We start from the raw sequence: 25,620 nt of genomic DNA, 5'->3' as shown, positions 1-25,620 counted from the left end.
CTTTTAATTTAACTCAAAAGTTTTTTTTGTTTTGTTTTGTTTTTTTTTTACATGATCGACAGGGGAAATGACGGCACCAACTAAATTTTATGAAAATAAGAATTACCACATTTTTCCTCAGTCATTTTTGGAGCATTTCTCAAATCATCCTTGAAATTTGCAAAGCAAGAAGTGCTTGAGTTATCCTCATAAGTCCCACATTTGTCTTTTTAGAAAGTTGGCACCAACTTGAGCAAAGATCCATCATTTTTTAGTTGAATTTGTTTTTGTTCATTCTATTAAGTTTTCATTGTTACTCCTGTCGCTGTAGTTGCTGGTAGTTTTCTTTGTGATGTACCAATTCCCATGTAGATTTAGTGGACACTATTGTGGACTGTGTGTTTGAATCAAAATTATGAACCTCTAAGCTTCAAAACCAAACTCAAAACTCAAAATGTAGCACCCTACGTACGAAAGACTGATTTACAAATAGGTTCTCTGCAATGACCTGATGGCAGAATGTTGTGAGGTGAGAGACAATTTAACAAAGAGCCATCATCATACATTTTGATTAAGGTGACTTAAGGAACCGACAATGTTAAAAACAGCAGGCAATTGGAAATAATCAATTGCATGGATGTGCCAAAGCATTTGCATGAATGTGAAGAGTGAACACGTAGTTTTGACAATTTCAATTCTGATCTGAAAAATGGCAGCTGAGAAAAACTGCAAGCAAAATGCCTTTTGGGGCATTTCAATAACATGTACATGTACCTCCACATCACATTGCTGATATCTTACTTTTTCAAAATAGTTTGACTGAATCACTGCATGTCTGCAATCAATGATGCCTCAGTTTCTTAATAATCCACGATCAATTCCACCCAACAATCCATTATGTCAATTGCTGCATCAAATACATTTCACTAAACCCCGGGAATTCACAATTTTCATCTTTTATTTGCAATCACATAAATACATCTGTTTGGGCTATTTACATATTTTACATGCATGAAGGAAACACTCAAAACTGAAGTTTTGCTTTTTTGTAAATCTGTTACAAACTGTTGATTATAGTGATTTTTTTGCCAGCGGTCACTGAAGTTTAAAGGTAGTTTCTGTGAGATTATGGGAAAAAAATAAACAAAAACGTGTATGGGTCTTGAAACCTCTTGTCACTTTTTACACTGGCCAGCCTGCAAAATGTACCTTGTCTATATGAAGTAGGCGGCACTACACATGTTCTGCAGACCACCAGTGCCGTGTCATTTAAAGTTTGACAGAGAAGGAGCTTCCACAGGAACAGCCGTGATCAGCTCGGGGATTCTTGAGCACCTGGAAGGTGGCACGGATGAGTTCTTGGCTGAAATCCACCGTGGCTCCTTTCACAAACTCCAGGCTATCCTGGTCCACAACGATCCCCACTCCGTCCTGCTCGAACACTCTGAAAGCACAGAGATGTGGACAGAGTGTATATATAGAGAGAATTTAATGACGTGAACAGAAAGGGCATGCTGTACCTGTCATCTTCGGTCCTGTCAGCATCGACGGAAAACTTGTACTGGAAGCCGGAGCAGCCTCCACCTTCCACCCGAATTCTTAGGTACTCTCCTTCCACCATGATCTCACCAAGTCTCTGAAATAAAACGGCCATGTTTGTTTGGAGGTCAGTGTTCAAATCCCGCTGCAGACAAAATACTAATATGGCTCCCAGTTGTTAGAGACATGTCAATCTGCTTCACGGTTGCAAAGGCGTTGGCCAAACATTTGCAACCGTTTTAAGCGTTGCAAAAGGTTTTTCATCGCGAAAGAAATTTTGAATATTCAAAATTTGATGGGCATGCTCATCTCTTTTCCTGCAAAAGACCAAGCAGCTTGCCACAGCATACTAATTATCAGGACGCCGCTGCCGGTTGCAATGCTAGCAAGCGGAAGTCACGCTTGCTATTGGCCCATATAAAAATTTCGTTATCACCACACCCTGGCCATGTCAATCAAAACAAGAAAATGAATGTATGATACACCTCTTCTAATGGCTCTTACTACACGAGAAACACAGTAAAACTTCCTCTGTTCAAATGAAAGCTGTTACAAGAGCACGAATGCAGTTGTTGGTGAACAATCGCTGCTCACCTTGACACACGACTCGGTGAGATGGACCTTTTCATCAAGATCCGACCTCTGCTGGCTTGCGGCGCCACTGAAAGGTCGAAGACTCACAGTGGAAATGGGCTGAAGGCTGCGGAGAGGCCCAGGAAAGCGTTGTCTCGCCGCGATGTTGTTGAGGAGGGCAGAAGCCCTGCAAAACATCACTGTGAGCAAAGTCATGGTAAACACGATCATGTACAGTGTCAATAACACGATGAGCTCGTGAACGGGCGAGCTAGCGAACGTCATCCTGACGTTCAAAAGTTAAAATTTCTCATCTCGCATTATAAATGGAGGTTGGAAAAATATATATGTGAATGTCGTCGTGATAGACGAAAGAACAATTTTACCTGGCAAGACTTAATAATTTGGACATTGACGCCGATATCATCGCTTGTCCCGCTAGTGACATCTTCCATAACAAATAAAAAGGAAGTCCCGTCCCGAGTAAGGGGAAAGATGCTATTGGTCAATGCCCTTGTCATTCGTAACGTACACGCGAGTGACTACAATGCGTAAAATGATTGGTTGATGCACCTGCCAATCATGAATTGAATACCTTTTTCAATTTCCCTCAAGTGTCTGTCAGGCACAAGATCCAGCCTTTTCTTATTTCTACCAATAATAAACAACTGTAAAATACTTATTTCTAGGATTATTTGAATTACTAATTAATTTATATAACTCTAATTTATTGCGTCCGTCTGTTGTAACTCATTCCACAAAAGGCGTATCCTGGCAGTCTAAATATTGGACAAATTTATCACTGGGGCGTTACTTCAAGTCGCGTGATATGAGGAAATAAAACGTGCTGTGGCCGGTTGTCTGCTACCATACATCACTCTGGAAGCCGCTAGAGAAGCCTAAGAACGAAACCGGGTACTGTTTGTTTTGTCGTATTTTACTTGAGTTTACTTTATTATGTTTGATTCAAACATTAGATGCTGAATTGCCAGGAAAAAAAACTGTCCGTGATTGCGGGCTTGGTTGGGAGTGTGGCTGCCTCTTGGTTGGCGAGAAATCAATCGGATCACAGATTGAACACTGTGTGCTAAAAGATTCTTTGAATTTGCATTTTGTCCTCAAGTCTTCAATGTTTGTTTTCTAGGTCGTCGAAACATGAATTTGAGAGCAGGCGTCGTTTTGCTCTGCTTAATGAGCCTCACCTGTGCGGATCCAGTCAAATACTTCGACTGTGGTAAGTCACGACTGTTCAAATACCAGTAACGGTCCACTTTTATTCACATCTATTGGGCTTCATTTGAATGCTCATGCATTCGATTTTTAAACGACTGTTTCTGTGACTGTTGGAAATCCCAGAAAAATGATGGGAAAAGTGTGTGTATTTTATATTAAGTTGGCAGTGACAAGTGCATTCCAGGTAGACAGTTATTGACGAGGTATATTTAGTATTAAAACAATTGATAAAAAAGTAAAGGGTAAAAAAGTTATACAATTTGTGATGTTACATTTTTTGAAGAGTTTTACACTAATGGGCCGATTTGACCCACAACATAAAAGTCGAGTAAATTAAACAAAGGTGATTCTGAGCAAACGGCTAAATCAGTGAATGAATGAATGAAACAAATGGGGAAAAAAATGCTAAATAAATGCAACAAATTTAAAATATGATTACAGGTTTTATAAATGTAAAGCTCGGTGGGCCAGATGAAAGAAGGGAGTAGGCCTTTATGTGTCCAAGTTTTAAAAATGACTAAACTTCTACATCCACAAAGCCTCCTCCTCACAAGTGATGTGCAATCCACAGACTATTTTTTTCTCTTATCATCAGGCTCATCATCAGGCAAGGTGATCATTGTGGACATTACTCCTTGTCCCTCTCTGCCTTGCCAGCTGCATAAAGGACAGTCCTACAGTGTCAATGTGACTTTCAACAGCGGTGAGTGATCCTTATTGATTAGGAATGTCTTCTCACTGTTATCTTAATTTTTGTTTGTTTTCTGTAGCTGTGCAGAGTAAGACGAGCAAAGCCGTGGTCCATGGCGTCATCGCCGGACTTCCTGTTCCCTTCCCGATTCCCATTGAAGACGGCTGCAAGTCTGGAATCCAGTGTCCCATCCAGAAGCAGCGGAGTTATCACTATGTGAACGCGCTTCCCGTCAAGACGGAGTATCCTGCGGTAAGCGTACATTTAGCAGCACTCTGAACTCGTCTGTGTACTTTTTTGAGTCCATAGATACCACCACATTTACACTGAGAAACTAAAGATAATGCTGAAAACATTTTATCTTTTTGGGGATTAGCAACTACCAATACCAGGTATCAGTATCAGGCTGATACAACCTTATTTCAAGGTATTAGATATTCATGAAGGCTGACGCTATCGGCCATCAATAAATACTCAAAGCGCCAAAAAAAAAAAAAAAATGCTTTTGCCAGTCGTTACCAAGACTGAGTGGTGAGAGCAGCCTGACTACCGCAAAACACAAGTAGATTTGCCATTACAAGTGTTGAACACCTTGAACATTTATGGTTGTCGGCCTTATCTGTTCCAAGCAGATTAGGGAGGGGGGAAATAAACTCTTAATACACTGCAGAGAATAACAGCTCAAGATGGTACTACCAAACCTGTACGTGTGATTGTGCACACCTTGGTTCCTGCATACATGGTAGACCCTTCACCTTCTTCAGGTTGGCAAGGTTGTCATTAGCTTGCTTCCCCCCCTTCTCTATTGGAGCTGGGCAGGTGTGAGTGCTACTAATTGATATGATGAATTAACTTCCAACTGATCAGGTGTGGTTGGGGAATCATTTTGATACTTTTGAAACTTTGTACCCATTTGCGTTCAAACAGTACAAATCGTAAGCATTCCAATATGTACAGTAGTGTAGCCATTGGACCCTTAAAGGTAAAAATGTTGCCCCTTTTTTCTTGACTGTGCATGCACTGGTTTTAGAAGCTGAGACCAGATGTCATTTTCACCTCATTTCACTTTTGAAAACTACCTTTACAAAAGGGCACCCGTTTCATTTCCTTTATTTTTATCTCCCACTTCTAGATAAAGCTGGTGGTGGAATGGGAACTGAGAGATGACAACAATCAAGATCTGTTTTGCATTAAGTTCCCTGTGCAGATTGTTTGAAACAAGTGATCTGCATAGCTGCTTTTTTTGTTGTTTTCTTTTAAGGTAATCTTGACCAGTAAAAACAAATGTAAATGATTATACATACAAATACTGTACTTGTTTTACTGACTCTGCAAACTGATTTTATAATACATATTTTTGGCACAATTTGATTGTACTACACCAGTGTTTAATGGCACGTTGCAGACAACGCAGTCAACATTTGTTAGCAACGCTTAATTCAGCAACTACATTGTCCTAATGGCTGCTAGGTAGTCTGAATTTACACATTTCTAGCTGTTCAAACTTTTGTAATTTCTTACTGTCTGTGCTATTGAGACATTGGAAACTGTCATGTCATGAAAATAAAGAATTCTCAATGTGTGAATTTGAGTGCAAAATGCAGAAAAAAAAAACCCACATCAATGCATTTGAGAAACTTGTATTGGTGAGCTCAAAGGCCAGCAGCAAGAAAGAGGGGCAAGATGAAACAGCCAGTAGTTGAATTCTGACAAAAAATAAATAAATCACACTAACTGGGACACAAAGCTTAACAGTGAAAGCCAATCCACCATTCTCTGCGTTATGCTGTACCACAGAAGAACTCTACAACTTGCTTTGTTAAATTTTTGACGTGCCTTTTTTTAATCTTGGTAAACAAAGGTAGATAAAGAGGTATGTTGTACTTCTCTAACCAAACAGTCATTAAGGCAGAATATTTGTGGAATGAGGAAAGAGATTCCACTTTGGCCCTTAAACTACTTTGGGGAAGTTGAACAGATACCAGTTGCCAGGTCACAGCATGAGTCAGATTTGCCTTGCAATGAGTCCAAAAGATGGAGAATTCCTGTGCAGTATGAAGCTGAAATAGTTTTCACAGTAAAGTCAATAGCAGAACGGTGCAACTGAGACCAAGCAGCCAGCCAGGAATTATTTATCAAGTCAATGGATGATCAGGAACAAAGCAAAATTGGTAGGGCAAGGTATCCCTTATGATAGCGGCAAGTGGACATTCGGTATTACTTTTTTTTTGGGCTCATTATAAACTTGCTTTGGTGTCATTGTCCATTTTGCTTGAGACTTTCGAGCCGCTGGAGCAAAGCGTTCCCAAAGGCTTCCCTGTAGCCTGGACTCAGTGTGTCCAGAAGCGAGTAAACTGTCTCATGGTACTGAGTGCTCAGGTCCTCATCCACTTCATTAAAAGCATAGCCCACCACCTATTTGGACAGGGGGAAGGAAAAAAAGTAAGTGTAAAAGCTTAGGACACATCAATCATTAAAATTTGAGTACTAGCTATTATTCAACTACAAAATGACGTCAAATTTGGGGAGACAATGAAACAGTTATTCAATCATTGCATCCTATTTTCTCCGTTTTATTTTCAATTTGGTATGGCCATCAGAAGACTAACTTAAACATGAAATGAGCCCTTATAAAAGAAAGCTTTCCCCACCCGCAGTCCTGCTTCTGTGAGCTCCAAGCAATAGTGGTTGCCCTCCCTTGTCTCCACATTGATATAAGCCACGTCTGAAGAATTGTTGAGGTTTTTTGACACGTGCATTTGGGCCACAGCGAAAAGGACGTCGTTGACAACGGCGTCCGCCTCCAATCTCATGTCCTTGACGTCGCACAGCTCTACACATTCGTCTTCGAAAGCAGATACCATGGGGTCCTCGGGCTGGCAGTCTACTTCCATTCCCTGCAAAACACACACACACACACACACACACACACACACACACTGCAATGTCATTAAATCATAAAAATACTGCTTTACAAAACATGAACTATGACCTTTCAAACAGGTGGTGTCATCGCACTTAAAAGTACGTGCTCCTGTACTTCTAGTTATAAGTGTTAATGATACACTTGAGTAGCGTCATAATAGCTGTGAATAACAATTTCATTCTGTTCTGTTTGTTTCTGAGAACAACCAAACAATGTCCATCAGCTCAACAGTAGAACAAGTTGACTCTTGTCTTGGCTCATGGGTGTCTATTCCCTGCATACCAGCTGCTAGCCCAAACACAAATAGTTTTCTGGGCCTTCACATTTTGAAGAATAGCCCTGCTACGAAGAGCAAAATCTCAAAAATGTTTTGACACCTCTTTTCGCAAACAGATTTACAATTACCTATAGATTCCACAAGATGGTAGCAAAGCATTGCTAAACATTCACGATGAGCGTTACAGAGGACCACAACAGACCATGTCATTGTACACACCTGATATATTTGGTAGGGGGCAGTGCAAAGTAAGTAGTCTATGTTTTACCTGACGAGGTACGCTGAACAGCTTCTGTTGGGGGGATTTGTGGAGAGATTGCGGATGATGATTATTGCAAGAGCTGGGCTGATTTGCTCAGAATGTGTTGAAGCTACAAAAGAAGACGTGAGAATACATTTTGTCATATGTTCGCTTTTTAAAATATATTTTTTACCTAATTAAAAACTGTGTTTGTGTGTGTGTGTATTATATACTTTTTTGTTTCTCTCTTTACAACTTTTTTAGGTATCTTGCTTTCTAGCAATTACGGTGTGACGTCATTCTCACAAAGCGTTTCGCTTTACCAGGTTACTGGAACGCAGCATAGGAGTCCACTACGCATTATAAATACGGCACTGTTGTAGTTTGTCTGAGTTTAACTTGAAACGTTTGCATAACACGCCGTACATTAATCACCATTTATCGGATTTACAGTGACACTTTTTACCTTGTTTCTCGTGTCTCGAGCAGTCAGCAAACAAACCCACGCAGTGTAGGCCACATATAATTAGTGCGTTTCATCGTGCAGCACATTAAGGTATGGCATTTGTTTCATTACATTACAATCGAATGGCCATGGAACACGTATTTGTAATTAAATGAAGAAAAAAAAACGCGTGAATTTTTCTTACCGAGGTTGTGTTCTCTTGTGGAAGCTTCCAGCCCAGAGTGAGCTCTCCGTCGGGGTGGGTGAGGTGACTGTTGATGGAACCCCGTCGAGGCGTTATTTTGTGGATAACTAAAACTACTCTGTTACGTAGTAATACCGTTTTTCAGTTGCTCAAGTTTGAATCTAATTAATTACGTTAAAAAATGGATAAAGTAAATGTGCCGCAAGTGACACCGCCATGTTATGACGCAACTGAGTTAATCCCACCTATAATGGAACGTCTCCAATTGGAAGAAAGCTACTGGTTGTAAAATGAGGTAGGCGGTATTTTACTTTTTTTAAAACATTCAATTGGCTCATTGAATTGATTGAAAGTAGCGCAGACCAATCGCTCGTGACCTATTACTTCGTTCTTGCTGCGGCTTCAACCTACCATCACCGATCCGGGAAAGTGTGTGCGAAGGCTCAGTTTGATGCGGAGTCATGAGAGTGTTTGTAAACAACGCATTTCGAAGGTAATTTAACTGTCAGGACATAAATCCGTCAACTCTGCTCATTCATTTAAGATGCGTGAACGCATCTTTTGATTTACACGCGTGACTTAGTGACACTGTTCTTGTTAACCGGCGTGATAACGTTGACTGTCCTTAATATGTTGTTATTGCTAGACAGCTTGGTCACCTTAGACTCGTTAGCTCCGCCGGCCGGTTTAGCAAATGAGATACCTTTGTCTCCTGTCGTGACAGCTCTGATAAACGCAGCGAATGACTAGCAGTGTATGTCGGCATGCTAAAAGCTATTTCGCATGTCCGTTTGCCCCCTTGACGATCGATAAACAATTGTAACGGCCGTGGAGCGCAATAGGCTGTAACGCCCCCAGAGCTCTTTTAAGTTGCCTAGTTATTTAATGATTGTGATGTAAACGTTTTGTGTCAAAGCACTCCCTGTGTTTATTTTGTGCAGGAAACTGGAGTCAAAGCACCCCCTTCACACATCATTGTGTACCATCATATCCTCCCAACATCGTGGGATGCGAAGGATGTCAGAATTCACGGTTTTTGATTTCTTTCACTCGACGGGATGGCACAACTGACTCGTTCCTAACAGTCTTTCAGACGAACATATTTTAGCCACAGGGCTTGAAAAAGACCTTCCTTTTATCTTTGCACTATACTGTACACGCATTGAGTCAAGATGCCCTGGCCATTCTCTGAGTCCATTAAGAAGCGAGCATGTCGTTACCTCTTGCATCGGTACCTCGGGAACTTTCTGCAGGAAAAATTGAGTTTGGATCAACTCAGTTTAGATCTCTACCAAGGCACTGGATCACTGGCACAAGTGCCCCTGGACAAATGGGTATGTTCATTTTAACACAAAACAATCTGCACTGACTCGAATTGAAGTGAGCATATTTTGTCTTATAGTCACTCAATGAGCTCCTTGAGACGGCAGATGCTCCCTTTGAGATTATTGCAGGATTCATCCAGACTATTTCTCTAACTGTTCCATGGGCAGCCTTGCTGCATGACAACTGTGCCCTTGAGGTGAAAGGTTTAGAGATGGTGTTTAGACCAAGGCCAAGAGTAGGTAAGCAGGTTTCAGAATGCCGAAAGTTGAGAAAAGCATGACATTGTTATTAATTAACTGCTCTGTCTGAAATTTTTAACATGCCACTTTTTTTTCTAGCATCTGGCACTGAGCCCGTGTACTGGTCCAGTTTCATGACGAGCAGCATGCAACTCGCCAAAGAGTGTCTGAGCCAGAAGCTCACAGATGATATGGGGGAAAATTTCCAACCGTTTGAAGGACTGGAGAAGTTTGCTGAAACAATAGAAACGGGTACATGATGTGCCAAGGAAGCCCCGGGAAGCACTTAGAGAAGTTAACGAGTGCAAAGATGCATCAATTAATTGCTGTTTCAATTGTCTCTCTTCTAGTGCTAAGACGAGTGAAAGTAACATTTTTGGATACAGTTCTGAGGGTTGAACACGTTCCAGAAAATTCCAAAACTGGAATTGCTCTTGAGGTTCGAATCAACAGGTAAGTTGCGACGCATACAAACCCAATTCCAATAAAGTTGGGACGTTATGTTAAACATAAATAAAAACCGAATACAATGATTTGCAAATCATGTTTAACCTATATTTAATTGAATACACGACAAAGACAAGATATTTAACGTTCAAACGGATGAACTTGATTGTTTTTAGTAAATAATCATGAACTTTGAATTTTATGGCTGGAACACATTCCAAAAAAGATGGCAAAAAAGACTGAGAAAGTTGAGGAATACTCATCAAACACCTGTTTGAAGCATCCCACAGGTGAACAGGTTAACTGGGAACAGTTGAGTGCCACGATTGGGTATCAAAGGAGTTTCCTTGATTTGCTCAGTGATTCAACAGGGCAATGATGGGGCCAGAGTCACGTCTTTGCGAACCACAGAGTAAGAAAATAGTCAAACCCTTTTAGGTCAATGTTCCTCAAAGTACAATTGGAGCGTGCCGTCGGCCCATGGGCCATACTCTACCCAACTCTGCTTTATTGGGTATTCAAAATTAATTTCAAAATTCGAAAATTTATCTTTTTATTTGAGTATACATTTTATTGATCATGTCACTTAAGGTTAAGAACAATAGTATACTCTTAATACACTTATCTCCTATTGTACTGCTTTTAATTATATATAAAAGGTGACATTATTCTTATCTTTTATTGCTGATTGGCAGCTAGAAATATCAGAATTCTGCGCTTTCCTCATACAGCCATCTGCCATGTATTTTAGTAAGTTACCAAATATGGTTCCTACAAGGTTCTGCATACAGGATTGAAGAAGTCCTTGGCTGTCGCAATTATGACTGAGGTCATCTGTTTCAGTGCTTGTTTGTTTGTTTGTTTTGTGTGTGGATTCTTAATCTAACTTTGTCCCGCTTTTTTGTTTTTGTCCAGGATTTTTTATTCTGATGAAACTGGGGAGGAGAGCTCAAGTGTGAATGTGCATCAGCCAATCACATTTGCACACAAAAAGCTACAGATGGAAGGCATCACTGTATTTTGGGACGAGTTCGCTGATGTGTCTCAAGCTGGTTTTAAATCTTCACCACCTCCGCCTGTTTGTCTTTTCAGATTCTGGCTCAACCCATTGCATGTTCCCACAGCTCCGACAAAGACAAGATATTTAACGTTCAAACGGATGAACTTGATTGTTTTTAGTAAATAATCATGAACTTTGAATTTTATGGCTGGAACACATTCCAAAAAAGATGGCAAAAAAGACTGAGAAAGTTGAGGAATACTCATCAAACACCTGTTTGAAGCATCCCACAGGTGAACAGGTTAACTGGGAACAGTTGAGTGCCACGATTGGGTATCAAAGGAGTTTCCTTGATTTGCTCAGTGATTCAACAGGGCAATGATGGGGCCAGAGTCACGTCTTTGCGAACCACAGAGTAAGAAAATAGTCAAACCCTTTTAGGTCAATGTTCCTCAAAGTACAATTGGAGCGTGCCGTCGGCCCATGGGCCATACTCTACCCAACTCTGCTTTATTGGGTATTCAAATTTAATTTCAAAATTCGAAAATTAATTTTTTTATTTGAGTATACATTTTCTTGATCATGTCACTTAAGGTTAAGAACAATAGTATACTCTTAATACACTTATCTCCTATTGTACTGCTTTTAATTATATATAAAAGGTGACATTATTCTTATCTTTTATTGCTGATTGGCAGCTAGAAATATCAGAATTCTGCGCTTTCCATACTCTACCCAACTCTGCTTTATTGGGTATTCAAAATTAATTTCAAAATTCGAAAATTTATCTTTTTATTTGAGTATACATTTTATTGATCATGTCACTTAAGGTTAAGAACAATAGTATACTCTTAATACACTTATCTCCTATTGTACTGCTTTTAATTATATATAAAAGGTGACATTATTCTTATCTTTTATTGCTGATTGGCAGCTAGAAATATCAGAATTCTGCGCTTTCCTCATACAGCCATCTGCCATGTATTTTAGTAAGTTACCAAATATGGTTCCTACAAGGTTCTGCATACAGGATTGAAGAAGTCCTTGGCTGTCGCAATTATGACTGAGGTCATCTGTTTCAGTGCTTGTTTGTTTGTTTGTTTTGTGTGTGGATTCTTAATCTAACTTTGTCCCGCTTTTTTGTTTTTGTCCAGGATTTTTTATTCTGATGAAACTGGGGAGGAGAGCTCAAGTGTGAATGTGCATCAGCCAATCACATTTGCACACAAAAAGCTACAGATGGAAGGCATCACTGTATTTTGGGACGAGTTCGCTGATGTGTCTCAAGCTGGTTTTAAATCTTCACCACCTCCGCCTGTTTGTCTTTTCAGATTCTGGCTCAACCCATTGCATGTTCCCACAGCTCGTCAATAAATGCACTCTTTTTTTTTTTTTTTTTTTACTTGTTTGACAGGAAACAGAGCCAAAGCTCTCTCCCAGCTGGAATCCCAAAATTATTTGTGAGCCTCATCCGCAATTCACAGAGACAATATCCTCAACAGCACCCTTTCAACCTGTGCAGGTTGGGAGTCTCTGTGGTAAAATTGAGCTGTCACTCACGCTGAAAAACAACCTAGCCATGCCTGGAGCAAAGGTGATTCAATGAATCTGTGTCGTATATAAGAATGTGCTGAAATTAGATTTTGGTATTGATATTTAAGACAAGAGGACTGTCATCTTTCTTTGCCTCTCAGCTGGACGTCGCTGGCCATATTGACACACTACTCGTTTTGCTCTCGCCACGCCAAGTTCATCTACTTCTGGACTTGTTTGGAGCGTTTTCGTTTGAACGTGAGTTCCTGTCTGTATATGTAACAGAGGCGTTTCTAAGCATTGAACTCTCCGAGCATTTCTTTACTTTTGTATGAAGGTGCACAGGAATGGGCCAAGGACAGAAAAAGTCGACCCATGCAGCAAGAGGATGAGTACCGACTCCACATGGAACTAAACCGCTGTCTGAAGAAGGACACTGCAATGGCAGGAGTAGAGGCCGAACTCTTTGAGAGCCAGACGACCCGAACTGTCTCAAGTCGAGGTTTGACTAAAACTAACCTCGACAATCAATAGTATACTCTTAATACACTTATCTCCTATTGTGCTGCTTTTAATTATATATAAAAGGTGACATTGTTCTTATCTTTTATTGCTGATTGGCAGCAAGAAATATCAGAATTCTGCGCTTTCATCATACAGCCATCTGCCATGTATTTTAGTAAGTTACCAAATATGGTTCCTACAAGGTTCTGCATACAGGATTGAAGAAGTCCTTGGCTGTCGCAATTATGACTGAGGTCATCTGTTTCAGTGCTTGTTTGTTTGTTTGTTTTGTGTGTGGATTCTTAATCTAACTTTGTCCCGCTTTTTTGTTTTTGTCCAGGATTTTTTATTCTGATGAAACTGGGGAGGAGAGCTCAAGTGTGAATGTGCATCAGCCAATCACATTTGCACACAAAAAGCTACAGATGGAAGGCATCACTGTATTTTGGGACGAGTTCGCTGATGTGTCTCAAGCTGGTTTTAAATCTTCACCACCTCCGCCTGTTTGTCTTTTCAGATTCTGGCTCAACCCATTGCATGTTCCCACAGCTCGTCAATAAATGCACTCTTTTTTTTTTTTTTTTTTTTACTTGTTTGACAGGAAACAGAGCCAAAGCTCTCTCCCAGCTGGAATCCCAAAATTATTTGTGAGCCTCATCCGCAATTCACAGAGACAATATCCTCAACAGCACCCTTTCAACCTGTGCAGGTTGGGAGTCTCTGTGGTAAAATTGAGCTGTCACTCACGCTGAAAAACAACCTAGCCATGCCTGGAGCAAAGGTGATTCAATGAATCTGTGTCGTATATAAGAATGTGCTGAAATTAGATTTTGGTATTGATATTTAAGACAAGAGGACTGTCATCTTTCTTTGCCTCTCAGCTGGACGTCGCTGGCCATATTGACACACTACTCGTTTTGCTCTCGCCACGCCAAGTTCATCTACTTCTGGACTTGTTTGGAGCGTTTTCGTTTGAACGTGAGTTCCTGTCTGTATATGTAACAGAGGCGTTTCTAAGCATTGAACTCTCCGAGCATTTCTTTACTTTTGTATGAAGGTGCACAGGAATGGGCCAAGGACAGAAAAAGTCGACCCATGCAGCAAGAGGATGAGTACCGACTCCACATGGAACTAAACCGCTGTCTGAAGAAGGACACTGCAATGGCAGGAGTAGAGGCCGAACTCTTTGAGAGCCAGACGACCCGAACTGTCTCAAGTCGAGGTTTGACTAAAACTAACCTCGACAATAGAACCCTTAATGTCCAACACAATCTTTTTTTTTTTCCCCCAATAATTGAAGTAATCCACTCCAGAGACAAAGTATCACTTCACGTGTATTTAAATATTTTACAACAGTCATATATAGTGTAAGGAGAAGTTGACCACTGTGAGTGAAATTTTTTTTGTAGGACCAAAGACGTGTTAAATTTTTAAGGTTGTACTGTATAGTTCTCTCAAATTGATGTCAATTGTCAGTTATCCGAATGGAGTCTGTTTTTTTTCCTCTATGTAAACAAACCTATGGATGGAGTAGATGATGTCTTCTTCTCCATGGCTGACATGGACATGTCACACAGCTTGTCATCCCTCCCTCCTTTGGGGGAACCGCCAACAGTGGATTTGGATTTGTCACTCAATAGCAACTACTCTGCCTCTCCGAGAGAATCGCCATTGGGAAACACGACTGTAAGTCAAGTGTGTATAACCCAATGAGATCCTGAAAGCAAATTCTAGTGCAGGCTTATCACTAACATGTATAAACTCAGAAACGACGACTGATCTTAGATCTGAATGTATTCTAACTCCTGCCTTTTTAATCCAAGTCAAGTGTTTTTGTGGTGTCAGGCTTTGTGGGAGGATTACATAGATGTACCACGACAAAGAGAGAAGGAGACTCCTGGAAAGCCACGGGACTCACAACTCCCTCAAACATTATTACGACAAACTTGTAAGTGTGTATGTTTCTTTGGTCAACTACAAATGTACTTTCATTCAAACCAAGGATACTATTGTTTCTCTCCATCGTTAGCTCTCATCTACAATGGAAAATGTCTCCTGTGTTTGCTTTCAGCACATTCGTCCAAAACGCACGGTGACGAGTCAAGGCCAGAGCTGGTGTTAAGTCTGACACTGAGCAGTTTGGCCATCTCAGTCCTCCACATTGACCCGCTCCCACCGCTTGATGCTTCCCCAAGTCCGCTGGGCCCTCTGGCTGCACACTTCTTCAGCGTGGTGGGCCCGAGCCATCTCGACCCAGCTGCCTTCCTTCAGTCTCGATCAGTCTTTAATCACGCCTGTCCCCAAGATCATCTCAGGTGTGCATTTTAAAATTGATTATTATTATTTTGAATACTGTTTCTTATCATGTAATGTCTTGGACGCTGAAGTCCTCAGAATACGTTGCCACGTCCCGCAAGAAGGGGTTCTCGGTTAGCGTTGTACTTTATTTTACTCTTGATTGTTTTATATGCATGGCTCAGTGTTTATTGTAGTTATGGCTTCAAGACTCCATTCGTGTAGGTTAGTGATGTGCTCCCAGTGCGGCGTTGTGACGGTTTGAAATTTTTCATTTTAGTTGGTTTTTATTTCATTTTGACTCTTTTTAAATTCAGTTAGCTTTCGCCTCATTTGAATTTTTATTAGCTTTGTTGTTTTTTTTTTGTTTTTTTTAATATGTAGCTTATTTTTTTGAGGGCGATATTAAAAAAAAAAAAAAAAAAAAAGGGAAGTAAATTATAGTTCTCAAACAACTGTTTGACCTTCTTTCTTTGTACGGAAATACACCAATACTGAAATAAATCCATTTAAAAGGTGCCACGAAAGCTCATGTATCATATTAATTGATGAAAAATAGACTGTATTCATTCTTAGTTTCAGTTCGTTTTCATTGTTTTGAAAACATTTTGGTTTTATCGTATTTCGCTAACAGATGTTTTTTCAGTTTTAGCTTTTTTAATTTTGTTAATTTTCGTCAACTAATAACCTTGGTTCCAACTTAGGTATGAAATTAGGGTTACGTGGCCACTATAGAAACGGAACTTAGTTGGAAACCAAGGACCCCCCCAGTACTGACATTCAAAGCAAGACTCGAGTGAGGTCCGCATGGCATATATCTTTGACTTTCTCACTTATAGTTGTGACGGTTCAGATTGCTTAAAAATTAGAGTGACTTCCTCTAATATCTCTGGCATCGGTCACAAAATGAAAGGAAGTGATTGTGTTCAGTCTCTGAGGTGCTGCTGTACTTTGTCATAGTAGCGGTCATGTTCTTAACGGGGGCATGAACAACTCAGGGTGACATGTTGCTATTTCTGCAGGTTTGTGGGCCAGGGTCTCAATATCATCTACGAGCACTGTCAGGGATCCAGCCTCCGGACTTTTAGCACCGATGTCTCCCTTGACCAAATGGAGTTGCTGGAGTGTCTGTTCTCTTCAGAGAGCATCGCCACTGGATCCCAGAGAGGCTTTCAGTACACTGAGGTGCAGCGATGCAATGCTGAATTCAGCACCTGCTCTGCATGCATTTCTTTTTTATTCACAGTATGACACTTGCCTGTTTCTCTGTCACAACTCAGCTCCTGACGTTTAGCACTGCACCCAGTGGCAATGAACCACTTAGTACCTGCTTTCACCTGCTTTACAAACAGGCTGAGCGCAGAGGCCCCCAGGTAAATGGAAACAAAAAATAAATAAATAAAAACACCGTTCATATTTGGTAGCCACATGCATCTGTAGCACTCTTGTCTGAGTGGTAGATTAGCCTGTACTTTACATCTGCAGGGTGGGCAGGTGCGGCTCAGCGCCATCCCCAGAAAAGCTGACATGCAGGTAGAGCTGGGCCCTGTGCGGTCCGAGCTCGACATCAGTATTGTGGACCGTCTCAATTCTGTACTTCAGCCTCAGAAGCTGGCCACCACGGAGATGATGGCCTCACACATGTACACGTCCTACAACAAGCATGTCAGCTTGGTGAGAAGATTTTCTGAAGATAATAAACATCTCCAGACATTTTTGTCAAGTTTAATTTTGAACTTGAACTGAAATTATAAATCATAGACACATACACTGACGAGCGTTATGACCCCATTCTAATACCGCATGAAGTGAACAAAGGCAGCTCGATGCAACTGTAAACGACATGCCACACTGAAATCAGTGTTAGATTTGTCATACCTTGACCAGTATAAGGTTTGTACAGGTTGAATTTTCGTTTATGCTCTGTATTGAATGTCAATACAGTAGATTGTGTCAGTTGTCACACTGTTGTCTGATATCTGTAGGCCCGATAATGATTAACTATCGTAATCGCCACCACACGCCTACATCTCTACTTGATTAATTTTTGCCTTTGATTCATGATTACTCTCAGCAAATATAGATGTTTGTGTGCATTTTTGCAGCATAAGGCCTTTGCAGAGGTTTTTCTCGATGACAGCCACACCCCTTCCAACTGTCACGTGTCAGTGACTGTCAATGCTCCAATACTGGGGCTTGCAATCCGTTTTCCCATTCCTGATCTGCGCTCCGATCAGGAGAGAGGTCCCTGGTTTCAACAGTCCTTGCAGAAAGAAGTACTGCACCTGGAGCTGGAAGACCTGGAATTTAAAACAGAATTTCGGGGTGGGAGCACACCAGATCAAACCAAGATGGAGCTCACCTTCAGGGAGCTTATTGGTACGATGAGGTCAAAAGCCGAGAAAGTTGACTATTACCCACACAGTCCCCCCAAACTGTTTTCTCCTTCATTTGCCATCCACAGGCAGGTTCCAGGAAGAGCTGGATCAACCAGCTGCCAGGTTCATCAGAGTGTCCCACACCATGGACGGAGACATGACAACATCTGAAAGTGTGAAATTTGATTGGCCACGGTATGCATTGCCTAAACATCATTGTCTTGTCTGTTTTGCATCTTCGGCCACTGACGACACACGTCTCTCAACAAACAGTGTTGTGTTGAAAATGAACCCCACTGCGGTGCACTCAATCCTCGAACGTGTGACGGCCGAGGATGAAGAAGGGGCAGAGGACAATTTCCTTGAGGAGGAGGAAGAGGAGGGGGCTGCCCACTCACTCAAGGATGTTTGTGACTTTGGGAAACCAGAGCCATCGCCCTTTTCTTCCCGGCGGGTTATGTATGAGAATGAAGAGGTAGGTGCCAAATTCAGTAAAAAAAATCGGTCTGCATCAATATCCAAACAGCAACTTGAGCGCCACTTTCAAAACTTTTTTCATTGTATTTTTTTAATTTCCAGATGGTCATACCCGGTGATGTTGCTGAGATCACTGACTTCCAAGAAAAAACCATGAACAATTCTCGTTTTGTCCTTGAGCTGTGTTTCCCTAATGTGCAGTTAGCTTTACCCAGCAAAGCATTTTATGAAAAACTACACAACAGGTAAGTCATTCAAAAATTCAATCTGAATAATAAGAGATGCCAAAGGGGGGGAAAAAACACATAATTGAGAACTATGACCATACTGTACATCGCGTCATTCAAAAATTCAATCTGAATAATAAGAGATGCCGGGGGGGGCACATAATTGAGAACTACGACCGTACTGTACATCGCATTCTCGTAACAATCCCTAGATAATGTACTGATGACATGACAGCGATCATGGCACTGCTGCAGTGAAAATGCAGCGAGTGTCGCAAAAACAAAAGTAATATTTTTAATGCACAATAGGGTCAGTGTGAGAACTTGTCTCTTTACTAGTCACACAATCACTGGATGAACTAAGGGATTGATGAAGTTGTGTTTTAACTAGATTGATTTACAAAGCATTTGTGTTCACTATATTCCAGAATAAACAATGACCTCTTGCTGTGGGAGCCCACCGCTCCTTCGCCTGTGGAAACAGTAGAAAGCATGCCATATGGCGTTGGTCTATCTGTTGCCAGTCAATTGATCAACACTTACACTAAGGACAGCTTCACCCAATTTCGCTCGACTGGACCTGAGGGTGAGACAGCGAAAACCTTTGCCCCTGAAAACTGTGTGCGGACTCCGTTTCCAATGTCAAACGCAGGCCGACATTTTGACACATTGTCTTATGCTCGTAGAAGATACCAGCGGTTCAGAAGAGGAGTACATGCACTACTACTCTCCTTCTTCTGACCAAGGGTTCAGGTCACACAAGAAGAAAAAGCCCAAAGTTCAGAGTAAGAGCTCCCAGAGCCTATTCTCTGTCATTATCAACGTCAACCATGGCTTGATTGCTCTTCAAACTAACGCTAAGGTACATTGATCTTCTTCCTTAAAAGAAATCCCTTTCGCCACACTTTTGCCACACTTTTTTTCTTTTCCTCCCCCTAGAAGGAGGATAAAACACTGGTAAAAAACAAACACGGCGAATTCTGGCTGGAGGTGAAAAATGCGGTGCTGTTCAGTGTGACGCAACACGAAGGTTTCAAAGACCAGCACTATGTCTGCTTCCACACAACCAATAGTTCTATGTATCACCAAGGTATCCATCCGCCTGCACTGTTTAGTATTTCACCGACAGGTCGCCGTATTAACTGATTTCCATTTGTGTTGACGTACACAGGACTTGTAGATGGAGGCCCGTCGTCTGACATAAAGCTGCCATTCATGTCACATCCACACTGGCTGGAACCAACCATCTACCAATCGGAGTCATCCCCCGAGAGGTCCTCGACTCCCTCAGAGGGAATTGGCTTGGAGGCCCGCAGCATGGTGTCTGTTGCCGTCAAGATCTCGTCGCAGAATGCCGAGCGCAGCGTCAAGGTAGGCTGCAGTGATTTCTGACAGGTCATAGGGCGCAACAGTGAGCACAGCCACAACTGTTTGCTTTTTTGGCATTTCAGAGGGAGAAAAGTGTTAACTATATTCAAAGCCGAATACATGATCTGAAGCAGGGGTGACAAATTGAAGCAAGCAAAATTTAAAATACATTCTTTCACTACGGGGCAAACAGGATTAACGTTTATTGAGCAGTCTAGATAAATGACTATAAACAACTCTGATTAAATTCCTATCCCACTGTCAGTTTTTGTCTTTTTGGAAATGGGATTAATCGGTAGGCCAGATTTGGCCTTGAGTTTGACATTTGCGATCTATTGGATGTATTTCAGCCATTTCTACTCAGTTGTGATTTTTTTTTTCTCCCCCACAGGAATTCTTGGTTGCTGTGGGAGTGAGAGGAGCCACAGTCCAGCACAGAGTGGTTCCTCCCAACCTGGGGTGGTATGATCAGGTAGCAACTCTCCTCTCACATTTAGATGACATTGAATTCACTAAAATGTATACAAGTAAAACCCAAATCTCCTTGCTCCAGATTGTTGACTTTTTGAATGTCTCCGATGAGCCTGTGCTGGGTTACGCTCCTCCCACGTCCGTCAGCACCCTGCATCTACATTTATGGAACTGCTCTCTTGACTACAGGTAAAGGAGGCCTGACTGGTACATGCAAAATGAAGTAACTATAAATTGTTTGTCTCTTACTCTGTATTCAAATGTGGCATGTTTTTTTTTTTATTTGGACAGACCTTTTTATTTACCTCTGCGATCGCTGCTTGTGGTAGAAACATTTAGCATCTCTAGCAACGTGTCCCTCGACCACTCTTCGTCAACACTCAGGTATGACGTGACTATGATGGAAATCCAAGGTTCTCTTACTTCAGAGGATTGAAACCAGTAACTCTGTTCCAGGATCATTCTGGATGAAGCTGCTCTGTTCCTCTCAGACAAGTGTAATGTCGTCTCTGTGAATTTAGCACGCGGTAAGTCGACCCTCGATAAAGGGAATGTTTGAGATGTTTTTAACCAGTGCTTGTCCTATTGTCTTGGTCCCAGACTATGTCCAAGTGCTTGACATGGGAACTCTGGAACTGCGAATCACAGCTGTCAAACCTGACGTGAATGAGAAACCGGTAGGAGAGACGTTCCTACTAGACTTGAGGGATCTCACATTTTCACACTTTCTTGTTGTGTTGTTGGTTTTAGACTGAGCCGAGATTTGAACTTCGATGCTCTAGCGACGTCATCCACATCAGAACATGCGCCGACTCATGTGCTGCCCTCATGAACCTAATCCAGTACATTGCCAGCTATGGGGATTTGCTTCCTCCTGCAGAGCCAGAGGCCAAGCAAACCAGCTCGACACAAAAAAACAAGGTTAGCAGTGGCACCCTTCATCAATGGTGGAAAGTTTAAATCCTTTGTTATTCTACTTGCGTACATTTTTCAGGGAACCATACTTCAGCATGTATTTTTCTGAATGACTTTACATTTACTCCCTACATTTGAAATCTGATAGCTGCACTAACAAATACATAAATAGTGAGGGATCAGATTAAGTACAGAGTGTGAGTACATTTTCCAAATCAGCCATTCATGACCAAATTACACAACAATCCTGAAGCTCCACATCTTCTCGATGCTTAGCCTGAGTGTATGTTCCGACAGGCGGAGTTTCCCGGCCGACCCGTCGCTCAGACTCCGCTGCTAGCCGAGACTGAGCAGCGGATTTTGCAGGATCTGATGAGCGAAGCGATGGAGGAAACTGATGGGCAGCATGCTCCCGGGCTACAACAGAATGGTAACGTTTTGGTTCAGAATGATTGTGCCTCTGCGTGATTTTTATGCCATTATCATTAATGTTTGATCAAATTCACAGGTGTTCAGGAGGAGAGGAATCGTGATCATGAGCCCCCTCGCTCTGACTTGTTCCTGTTCCCAGATGAGAGTGGAAATTCTGTCCAGGATGCCAGCCCCACTTATCCCATGCTCCACTCTCCTCTCATCACTCCTGTTCCCTGCCTGGCACAGGAAACTGACGACTTCTGTATTCTGGAGACGCCCGGTTCCAGAGCAGAGGTCAGCATGTGTTGATTGCGTCACAGCCAGATGCAATGAATGTACTTTGAATGTCCAGTATTTTATTTGCCACTGCTGCATTTGACTAGTGACCAGTCCTGGGTGTCTCATGCCTCTTGCCCAAAGGCAAAGTCACTCGTGACCCTATTTAAGACAATGGATGGATGGGCGTTTGATTGACTTCTTTTTGGTTTTTGTTTGTGCAGAACAAAGGTCACAGTCGTTATTCATTTTTTAAAATGTTGTATGTACTTGAGATCTCAATCTGGCCTTTTAATTATTTACTAGATTATGGCGACGAGATGTGTGCTTTCATTTTCTGATATCAAAATGCATTGACACACCCGTATTAGCAAATTCATCAGTTTTTTTTGTTTTTTACCTGTCAACTCATTTGTTGAAACACTTGCCTTTTTTTTAGGTGGCAATTCAATTCCTTGCAGGGTTACGCTTTTCTTGGTGACCCTTGGTCCCTAGCCCCCCCTGAATATCAGGGGTTCCACTGTGCACGACAAACTCCAGACGGTGTCAAATAATGAAAGCAATCATAATAAAATACAATTCAATTTGGATATAAACAGATCTTGAAGTATTACACACAAGAAAATAAACATGGGGCATACTGGGTCTAAAAAACTGCTATGGCGGTTCAATACTGCGTGACTCCTGCTACACAAGTGAATTCGTTTTTTTAACATTGAATATTAAAATCTTCGTGAATTAACAAACTTGAGGTACCTCACTGTTCGAAGCAACTCCATTTTGTCGAAACTTTTGAGTGTTAGCGAAGATATATCGCAGCCGTCTACAAACCTCCCCCGCTCTTAAAGTTGTTATCAGAAGCAACAATGTGTTCCAGGATGTCGATCAGGAGCCCGTCGTAAAGCTTTTCACCTCTGAGCCAGTGCAAATCAAATACGATCACTTCAGTCAACCTCTGGATGGAAGTGATTCCAGTCGCGGAGCGTTGAATTTTCCCATCCCGGAGGTGCGCTACCTTATCAAGGAGATTTCCATTGTTTGGCATCTTTATGGTGGCAAAGATTTTGGCCGTGTAATGTTCACACCTTCCCCTGCCAGAAGCCGGGGGTGAGTTCAAAATATTTTCAACTATGTATGATTTTTTTTAAACCTCAAAGATAAAGCAGCATAAACATTTTTACCTTTTCTTTGCAATTCAGTACTACTCCCCACAGTTCCCCCTCCCAAACTCCGGTTCGACAGGCCAGAGTTTCAGGACGCACTGGAGGTGGAAAAGGAAGAAACCCTGATGTCCTGATGGAGATCCAACTCAGCAAAGTAATTTTTCTTGTCGATTATTTTCTCCTTCGTGAAGCTAAATAAGGTAACGCGATTATTGTAAGCGCCAAACATTGTGGCAGTACACCATGTGGTGGCTGATGAGTTTTTGTCACATGATGTAGCATGCATTTCAATCTTTTTTTTTTGGGGGGGGCGGGCGTTGAGTCATTGACCACCTTCTGTTCATACTTTTTCTCAGGTGAGATTTCAACACGAGGTGTACCCACCGGACCAGGAGGCCTCAGGCTCACCAGCAGAACAGCCGGTGTCTCGCCAGGTGTTTGTTGTGCAAGACTTGGAGATCCGAGACAGACTGGCGAGCTCCCAGATGAACAAGTTTCTTTACTTGTACTCCAGCAAAGAAATGCCCCGCAAGGCTCATTCTAACATGGTGAGTGAGAGCACCACACGTGTATTCACCTACTGTAGCCTCAGCGTGGTGTCAGGTAACTTTTTGCTTTCTGGTGCTTAGTTGACAGTTAAGGCGCTCCACATGTGTCCTGAGTCCGGCCAGGCTCCACAAGAGTGCTGCTTGCGTGTTTCCCTGATGCCTCTCCGCCTCAATATAGATCAAGTAAAGCATGTTTATGTTTTTGTGTGGTAAAATGACAAAAAAAATAGCAAAATAGTCAGCTTGAAATGCTGACTATTCTTTTTTTTTTCTTTGAAGGATGCACTCTTCTTCCTGAAAGACTTCTTCACTAGTCTTTCCACAGAAGTGGAGTTTTTCTCCCCACCGAGTCAAGATGGTAAATGATTCAACTTCATCATCAATAGGCTCTCCCAGCTTACTTACACCAATCTGCTTAAAACACAACTTTGCCTGACTTAAGCCTTTTATCCTGCTGCAGTGAGCATGTCCATGAAGAAAGCCTCCACCCCAGAGATCTCATGCAGCTTCTCCAAGCATGCTGCCTCTAACCAGGAACCGGCACCAATCATCTCCGTGCCTGCACAGAGACATTTAAGTCAAAATGGTTTCTCCATGTGTGGCCGGGAGGAGCCTGGCGAGGGTGACACATCCACTGCTTTGTTCTCCGACCAGCCCATATTCTTTAGGTTAGTGACAGATAGATTGAATACATTTTTAAAAAGGTCTTAACAGAGCCTCCTGATTTATGTTTTTTTTTTTGTTTGTGCCACAGGGAGTTCAGATTCACCTCTGAGGTTCCCATTCGCCTGGATTATCATGGAAAACATGTCTCATTGGAGCAGGTGCTGACTCTTAAAGCTTTGAGTCCATTCTACTTGTGGTCATTGACTGACACCATTCAATGTTTTCTCGCAGGGAACATTTTCAGGGATCATTATCGGCTTGACACAGCTGAACTGTTCAGAGCTCAAACTGAGACAGCTGTGCTACCGACAGGGGTACGCTTTTTTTCTTGCAAAAAAAAGTAGCGGTGCAACGATTAATCAATGAATCAATTATCAAATTAATCAATAATTATTTTTGAGAATCGATTAATCGTTCAGAGACCCCGTTTCATTTTAAATTGTGCAAATCAGCCTCTCAAGGGAAAATATTCCCACATTTCTGTTGTTAATGGCTTTTGTTTTCTTGGAACTGTCTTGCAGTTTATTAGGTGTGGATAAGCTCTTTTCCTATGCAATTAATGAGTGGCTTAATGACATAAAGAAAAACCAGCTCCCGGGCCTGCTGGGTGGCGTGGGGCCCATTCACTCGCTGGTCCAGCTGGGTAAATATCTCCTTCAATTGCATGCATATGCTCCCATTCCCTTATTGTTGTAATTAATGAAAGCTACTGGCTCTAGTGTCCAAACACTGTACCGCTTAAATTAATTTATACCTTGTAAGTACATTTCCCAGCTACATCCTGCCTGCTGGATATAAACTACGCTAAGCCATTGCATAAATGGTCTGTTCTGTTCAGTTCAGGGATTCCGGGACTTGGTGTGGCTCCCAATTGAGCAGTACAGAAAGGATGGTCGTATCGTGCGTGGCTTTCAGCGTGGCACCGCCTCCTTCGGAACTTCCACAGCTATGGCCGCCCTCGAGCTTACCAACAGGATGGTGCGGACCATCCAGGTAAACTGCTGTCTTTGCTGTTGATAAAGATCGGATGTACACTTCAGGTACAAGGTCCCAATTTTGACTGTCCATTTACATTTGAAAGTGGCATATAACCCATTTGACTGTAATGACTAAACACATGAAGGTCCACATGGACATATACGCATAAATGACTTGACAAGTGTCAACTTGACACCTTGCAATGAAAAATGGAAGTGAAGCCATGCCCCACATGTTTGCAGTTCGCTAGTCACAAATTGATCTTTTTGGGGGGGGGGGGGGGGGG

At 41.9% G+C, this 25,620-nt stretch overlaps 4 protein-coding genes across 9 annotated transcripts in view; 2 read left to right on the top strand and 2 right to left on the bottom strand.

Moving 5' to 3' along the window:
- Window positions 1–920: 920 nt before the first annotated feature.
- On the bottom strand, window positions 921–2,597 carry isca2 (iron-sulfur cluster assembly 2). The gene is made up of 4 exons (XM_019865455.1): window positions 2,478–2,597; window positions 2,113–2,278; window positions 1,500–1,615; window positions 921–1,423 (listed from the first exon to the last, which is right to left on the bottom strand). The coding sequence occupies exons 1-4, from the start codon at window positions 2,537–2,539 to the stop codon at window positions 1,249–1,251; spliced, it is 519 nt and encodes a 172-aa protein (XP_019721014.1). The 5' UTR covers window positions 2,540–2,597; the 3' UTR covers window positions 921–1,248.
- Window positions 2,598–2,894: 297 nt separating this feature from the next.
- LOC109513188 (epididymal secretory protein E1) lies at window positions 2,895–5,601 on the top strand. The gene is made up of 5 exons (XM_019865457.1): window positions 2,895–3,006; window positions 3,236–3,325; window positions 3,920–4,027; window positions 4,095–4,267; window positions 5,148–5,601. Exons 2-5 carry the CDS (start codon window positions 3,247–3,249, stop codon window positions 5,229–5,231), a joined length of 444 nt encoding a protein of 147 aa, XP_019721016.1. The 5' UTR covers window positions 2,895–3,006; window positions 3,236–3,246; the 3' UTR covers window positions 5,232–5,601.
- A 258-nt stretch (window positions 5,602–5,859) lies between these two features.
- On the bottom strand, window positions 5,860–8,347 carry gskip (gsk3b interacting protein). 3 transcript variants are annotated; one of them, XM_019865459.1, is made up of 5 exons: window positions 8,110–8,346; window positions 7,926–7,939; window positions 7,487–7,589; window positions 6,667–6,912; window positions 5,860–6,430 (listed from the first exon to the last, which is right to left on the bottom strand). In XM_019865459.1, the coding sequence occupies exons 4-5, from the start codon at window positions 6,907–6,909 to the stop codon at window positions 6,272–6,274; spliced, it is 402 nt and encodes a 133-aa protein (XP_019721018.1). In that variant the 5' UTR covers window positions 6,910–6,912; window positions 7,487–7,589; window positions 7,926–7,939; window positions 8,110–8,346; the 3' UTR covers window positions 5,860–6,271. The 3 variants fall into 3 exon arrangements, with proteins under 3 accessions (XP_019721018.1, XP_019721017.1, XP_019721019.1); XM_019865458.1 differs by lacking the exon at window positions 7,926–7,939 and having other exon boundaries at window positions 8,110–8,345; XM_019865460.1 differs by lacking the exons at window positions 7,487–7,589; window positions 7,926–7,939 and having other exon boundaries at window positions 8,110–8,347.
- The window catches only part of atg2b (autophagy related 2B), a 19,119-nt gene continuing 1,415 nt past the window's right edge, over window positions 7,917–25,620 (top strand). Inside the window, exons 1-41 of one of the 4 annotated variants that reach the window (XM_019865452.1) lie at window positions 7,917–8,015; window positions 9,051–9,443; window positions 9,512–9,674; window positions 9,774–9,926; window positions 10,025–10,127; window positions 11,037–11,199; window positions 12,536–12,715; window positions 12,816–12,912; window positions 12,992–13,156; window positions 14,693–14,844; window positions 15,004–15,106; window positions 15,230–15,473; window positions 16,476–16,638; window positions 16,734–16,826; window positions 16,939–17,127; window positions 17,559–17,832; window positions 17,918–18,026; window positions 18,105–18,306; window positions 18,411–18,553; window positions 18,964–19,121; window positions 19,222–19,397; window positions 19,475–19,625; window positions 19,707–19,906; window positions 20,295–20,375; window positions 20,457–20,563; window positions 20,666–20,758; window positions 20,831–20,901; window positions 20,975–21,051; window positions 21,125–21,295; window positions 21,587–21,719; window positions 21,798–21,997; window positions 22,857–23,086; window positions 23,179–23,296; window positions 23,499–23,690; window positions 23,772–23,873; window positions 23,970–24,048; window positions 24,151–24,358; window positions 24,445–24,514; window positions 24,588–24,670; window positions 24,878–24,999; window positions 25,195–25,349. In XM_019865452.1, coding sequence (XP_019721011.1) covers window positions 9,282–9,443; window positions 9,512–9,674; window positions 9,774–9,926; window positions 10,025–10,127; window positions 11,037–11,199; window positions 12,536–12,715; window positions 12,816–12,912; window positions 12,992–13,156; window positions 14,693–14,844; window positions 15,004–15,106; window positions 15,230–15,473; window positions 16,476–16,638; window positions 16,734–16,826; window positions 16,939–17,127; window positions 17,559–17,832; window positions 17,918–18,026; window positions 18,105–18,306; window positions 18,411–18,553; window positions 18,964–19,121; window positions 19,222–19,397; window positions 19,475–19,625; window positions 19,707–19,906; window positions 20,295–20,375; window positions 20,457–20,563; window positions 20,666–20,758; window positions 20,831–20,901; window positions 20,975–21,051; window positions 21,125–21,295; window positions 21,587–21,719; window positions 21,798–21,997; window positions 22,857–23,086; window positions 23,179–23,296; window positions 23,499–23,690; window positions 23,772–23,873; window positions 23,970–24,048; window positions 24,151–24,358; window positions 24,445–24,514; window positions 24,588–24,670; window positions 24,878–24,999; window positions 25,195–25,349 — 5,835 coding nt within the window. In that variant the 5' untranslated portion in view covers window positions 7,917–8,015; window positions 9,051–9,281. Of the gene's footprint in view, window positions 8,016–8,472; window positions 8,603–9,050; window positions 9,444–9,511; window positions 9,675–9,773; window positions 9,927–10,024; window positions 10,128–11,036; window positions 11,200–12,278; window positions 12,439–12,535; window positions 12,716–12,815; window positions 12,913–12,991; window positions 13,157–13,501; window positions 13,662–13,759; window positions 13,940–14,039; window positions 14,137–14,215; window positions 14,381–14,692; window positions 14,845–15,003; window positions 15,107–15,229; window positions 15,474–16,475; window positions 16,639–16,733; window positions 16,827–16,938; window positions 17,128–17,558; window positions 17,833–17,917; window positions 18,027–18,104; window positions 18,307–18,410; window positions 18,554–18,963; window positions 19,122–19,221; window positions 19,398–19,474; window positions 19,626–19,706; window positions 19,907–20,294; window positions 20,376–20,456; window positions 20,564–20,665; window positions 20,759–20,830; window positions 20,902–20,974; window positions 21,052–21,124; window positions 21,296–21,586; window positions 21,720–21,797; window positions 21,998–22,856; window positions 23,087–23,178; window positions 23,297–23,498; window positions 23,691–23,771; window positions 23,874–23,969; window positions 24,049–24,150; window positions 24,359–24,444; window positions 24,515–24,587; window positions 24,671–24,877; window positions 25,000–25,194; window positions 25,350–25,620 lie in introns of those variants that run through there. The other 3 variants (XM_019865451.1, XM_019865454.1, XM_019865453.1) reach the window with 3 other exon arrangements.

This window comes from Hippocampus comes, unplaced genomic scaffold, assembly GCF_001891065.2.
Source record: "Hippocampus comes isolate QL1 unplaced genomic scaffold, H_comes_QL1_v1.1 scaffold443, whole genome shotgun sequence".
In the NCBI taxonomy this organism is placed as follows: Eukaryota; Metazoa; Chordata; class Actinopteri; order Syngnathiformes; family Syngnathidae; genus Hippocampus; species Hippocampus comes.
The sequence above is the reverse complement of the archived record's forward strand: the minus strand, read 5'-3'. Positions and strand labels throughout refer to the sequence as shown.

Bases quoted from the DNA above. Each gene is read 5' to 3' on its own strand.
- isca2 (XM_019865455.1), bottom strand. From the start codon at position 2,539: ATGTCACTAGCGGGACAAGCGATGATATCGGCGTCAATGTCCAAATTA. The intron at 1,616-2,112 runs GTGAGCAGCGAT...GTTTTATTTCAG, and splicing joins TCACCGAGTCGTGTGTCAAG to AGACTTGGTGAGATCATGGT. The intron at 1,424-1,499 runs GTACAGCATGCC...CTGTGCTTTCAG, and splicing joins GACAGGACCGAAGATGACAG to AGTGTTCGAGCAGGACGGAG.
- LOC109513188 (XM_019865457.1), top strand. From the start codon at position 3,247: ATGAATTTGAGAGCAGGCGTCGTTTTGCTCTGCTTAATGAGCCTCACC. The intron at 3,326-3,919 runs GTAAGTCACGAC...TCTTATCATCAG, and splicing joins AGTCAAATACTTCGACTGTG to GCTCATCATCAGGCAAGGTG. The intron at 4,028-4,094 runs GTGAGTGATCCT...TGTTTTCTGTAG, and splicing joins CAATGTGACTTTCAACAGCG to CTGTGCAGAGTAAGACGAGC.
- gskip (XM_019865460.1), bottom strand. From the start codon at position 6,909: ATGGAAGTAGACTGCCAGCCCGAGGACCCCATGGTATCTGCTTTCGAA. The intron at 6,431-6,666 runs GTGGGGAAAGCT...CTGTCCAAATAG, and splicing joins TCACAGAAGCAGGACTGCGG to GTGGTGGGCTATGCTTTTAA.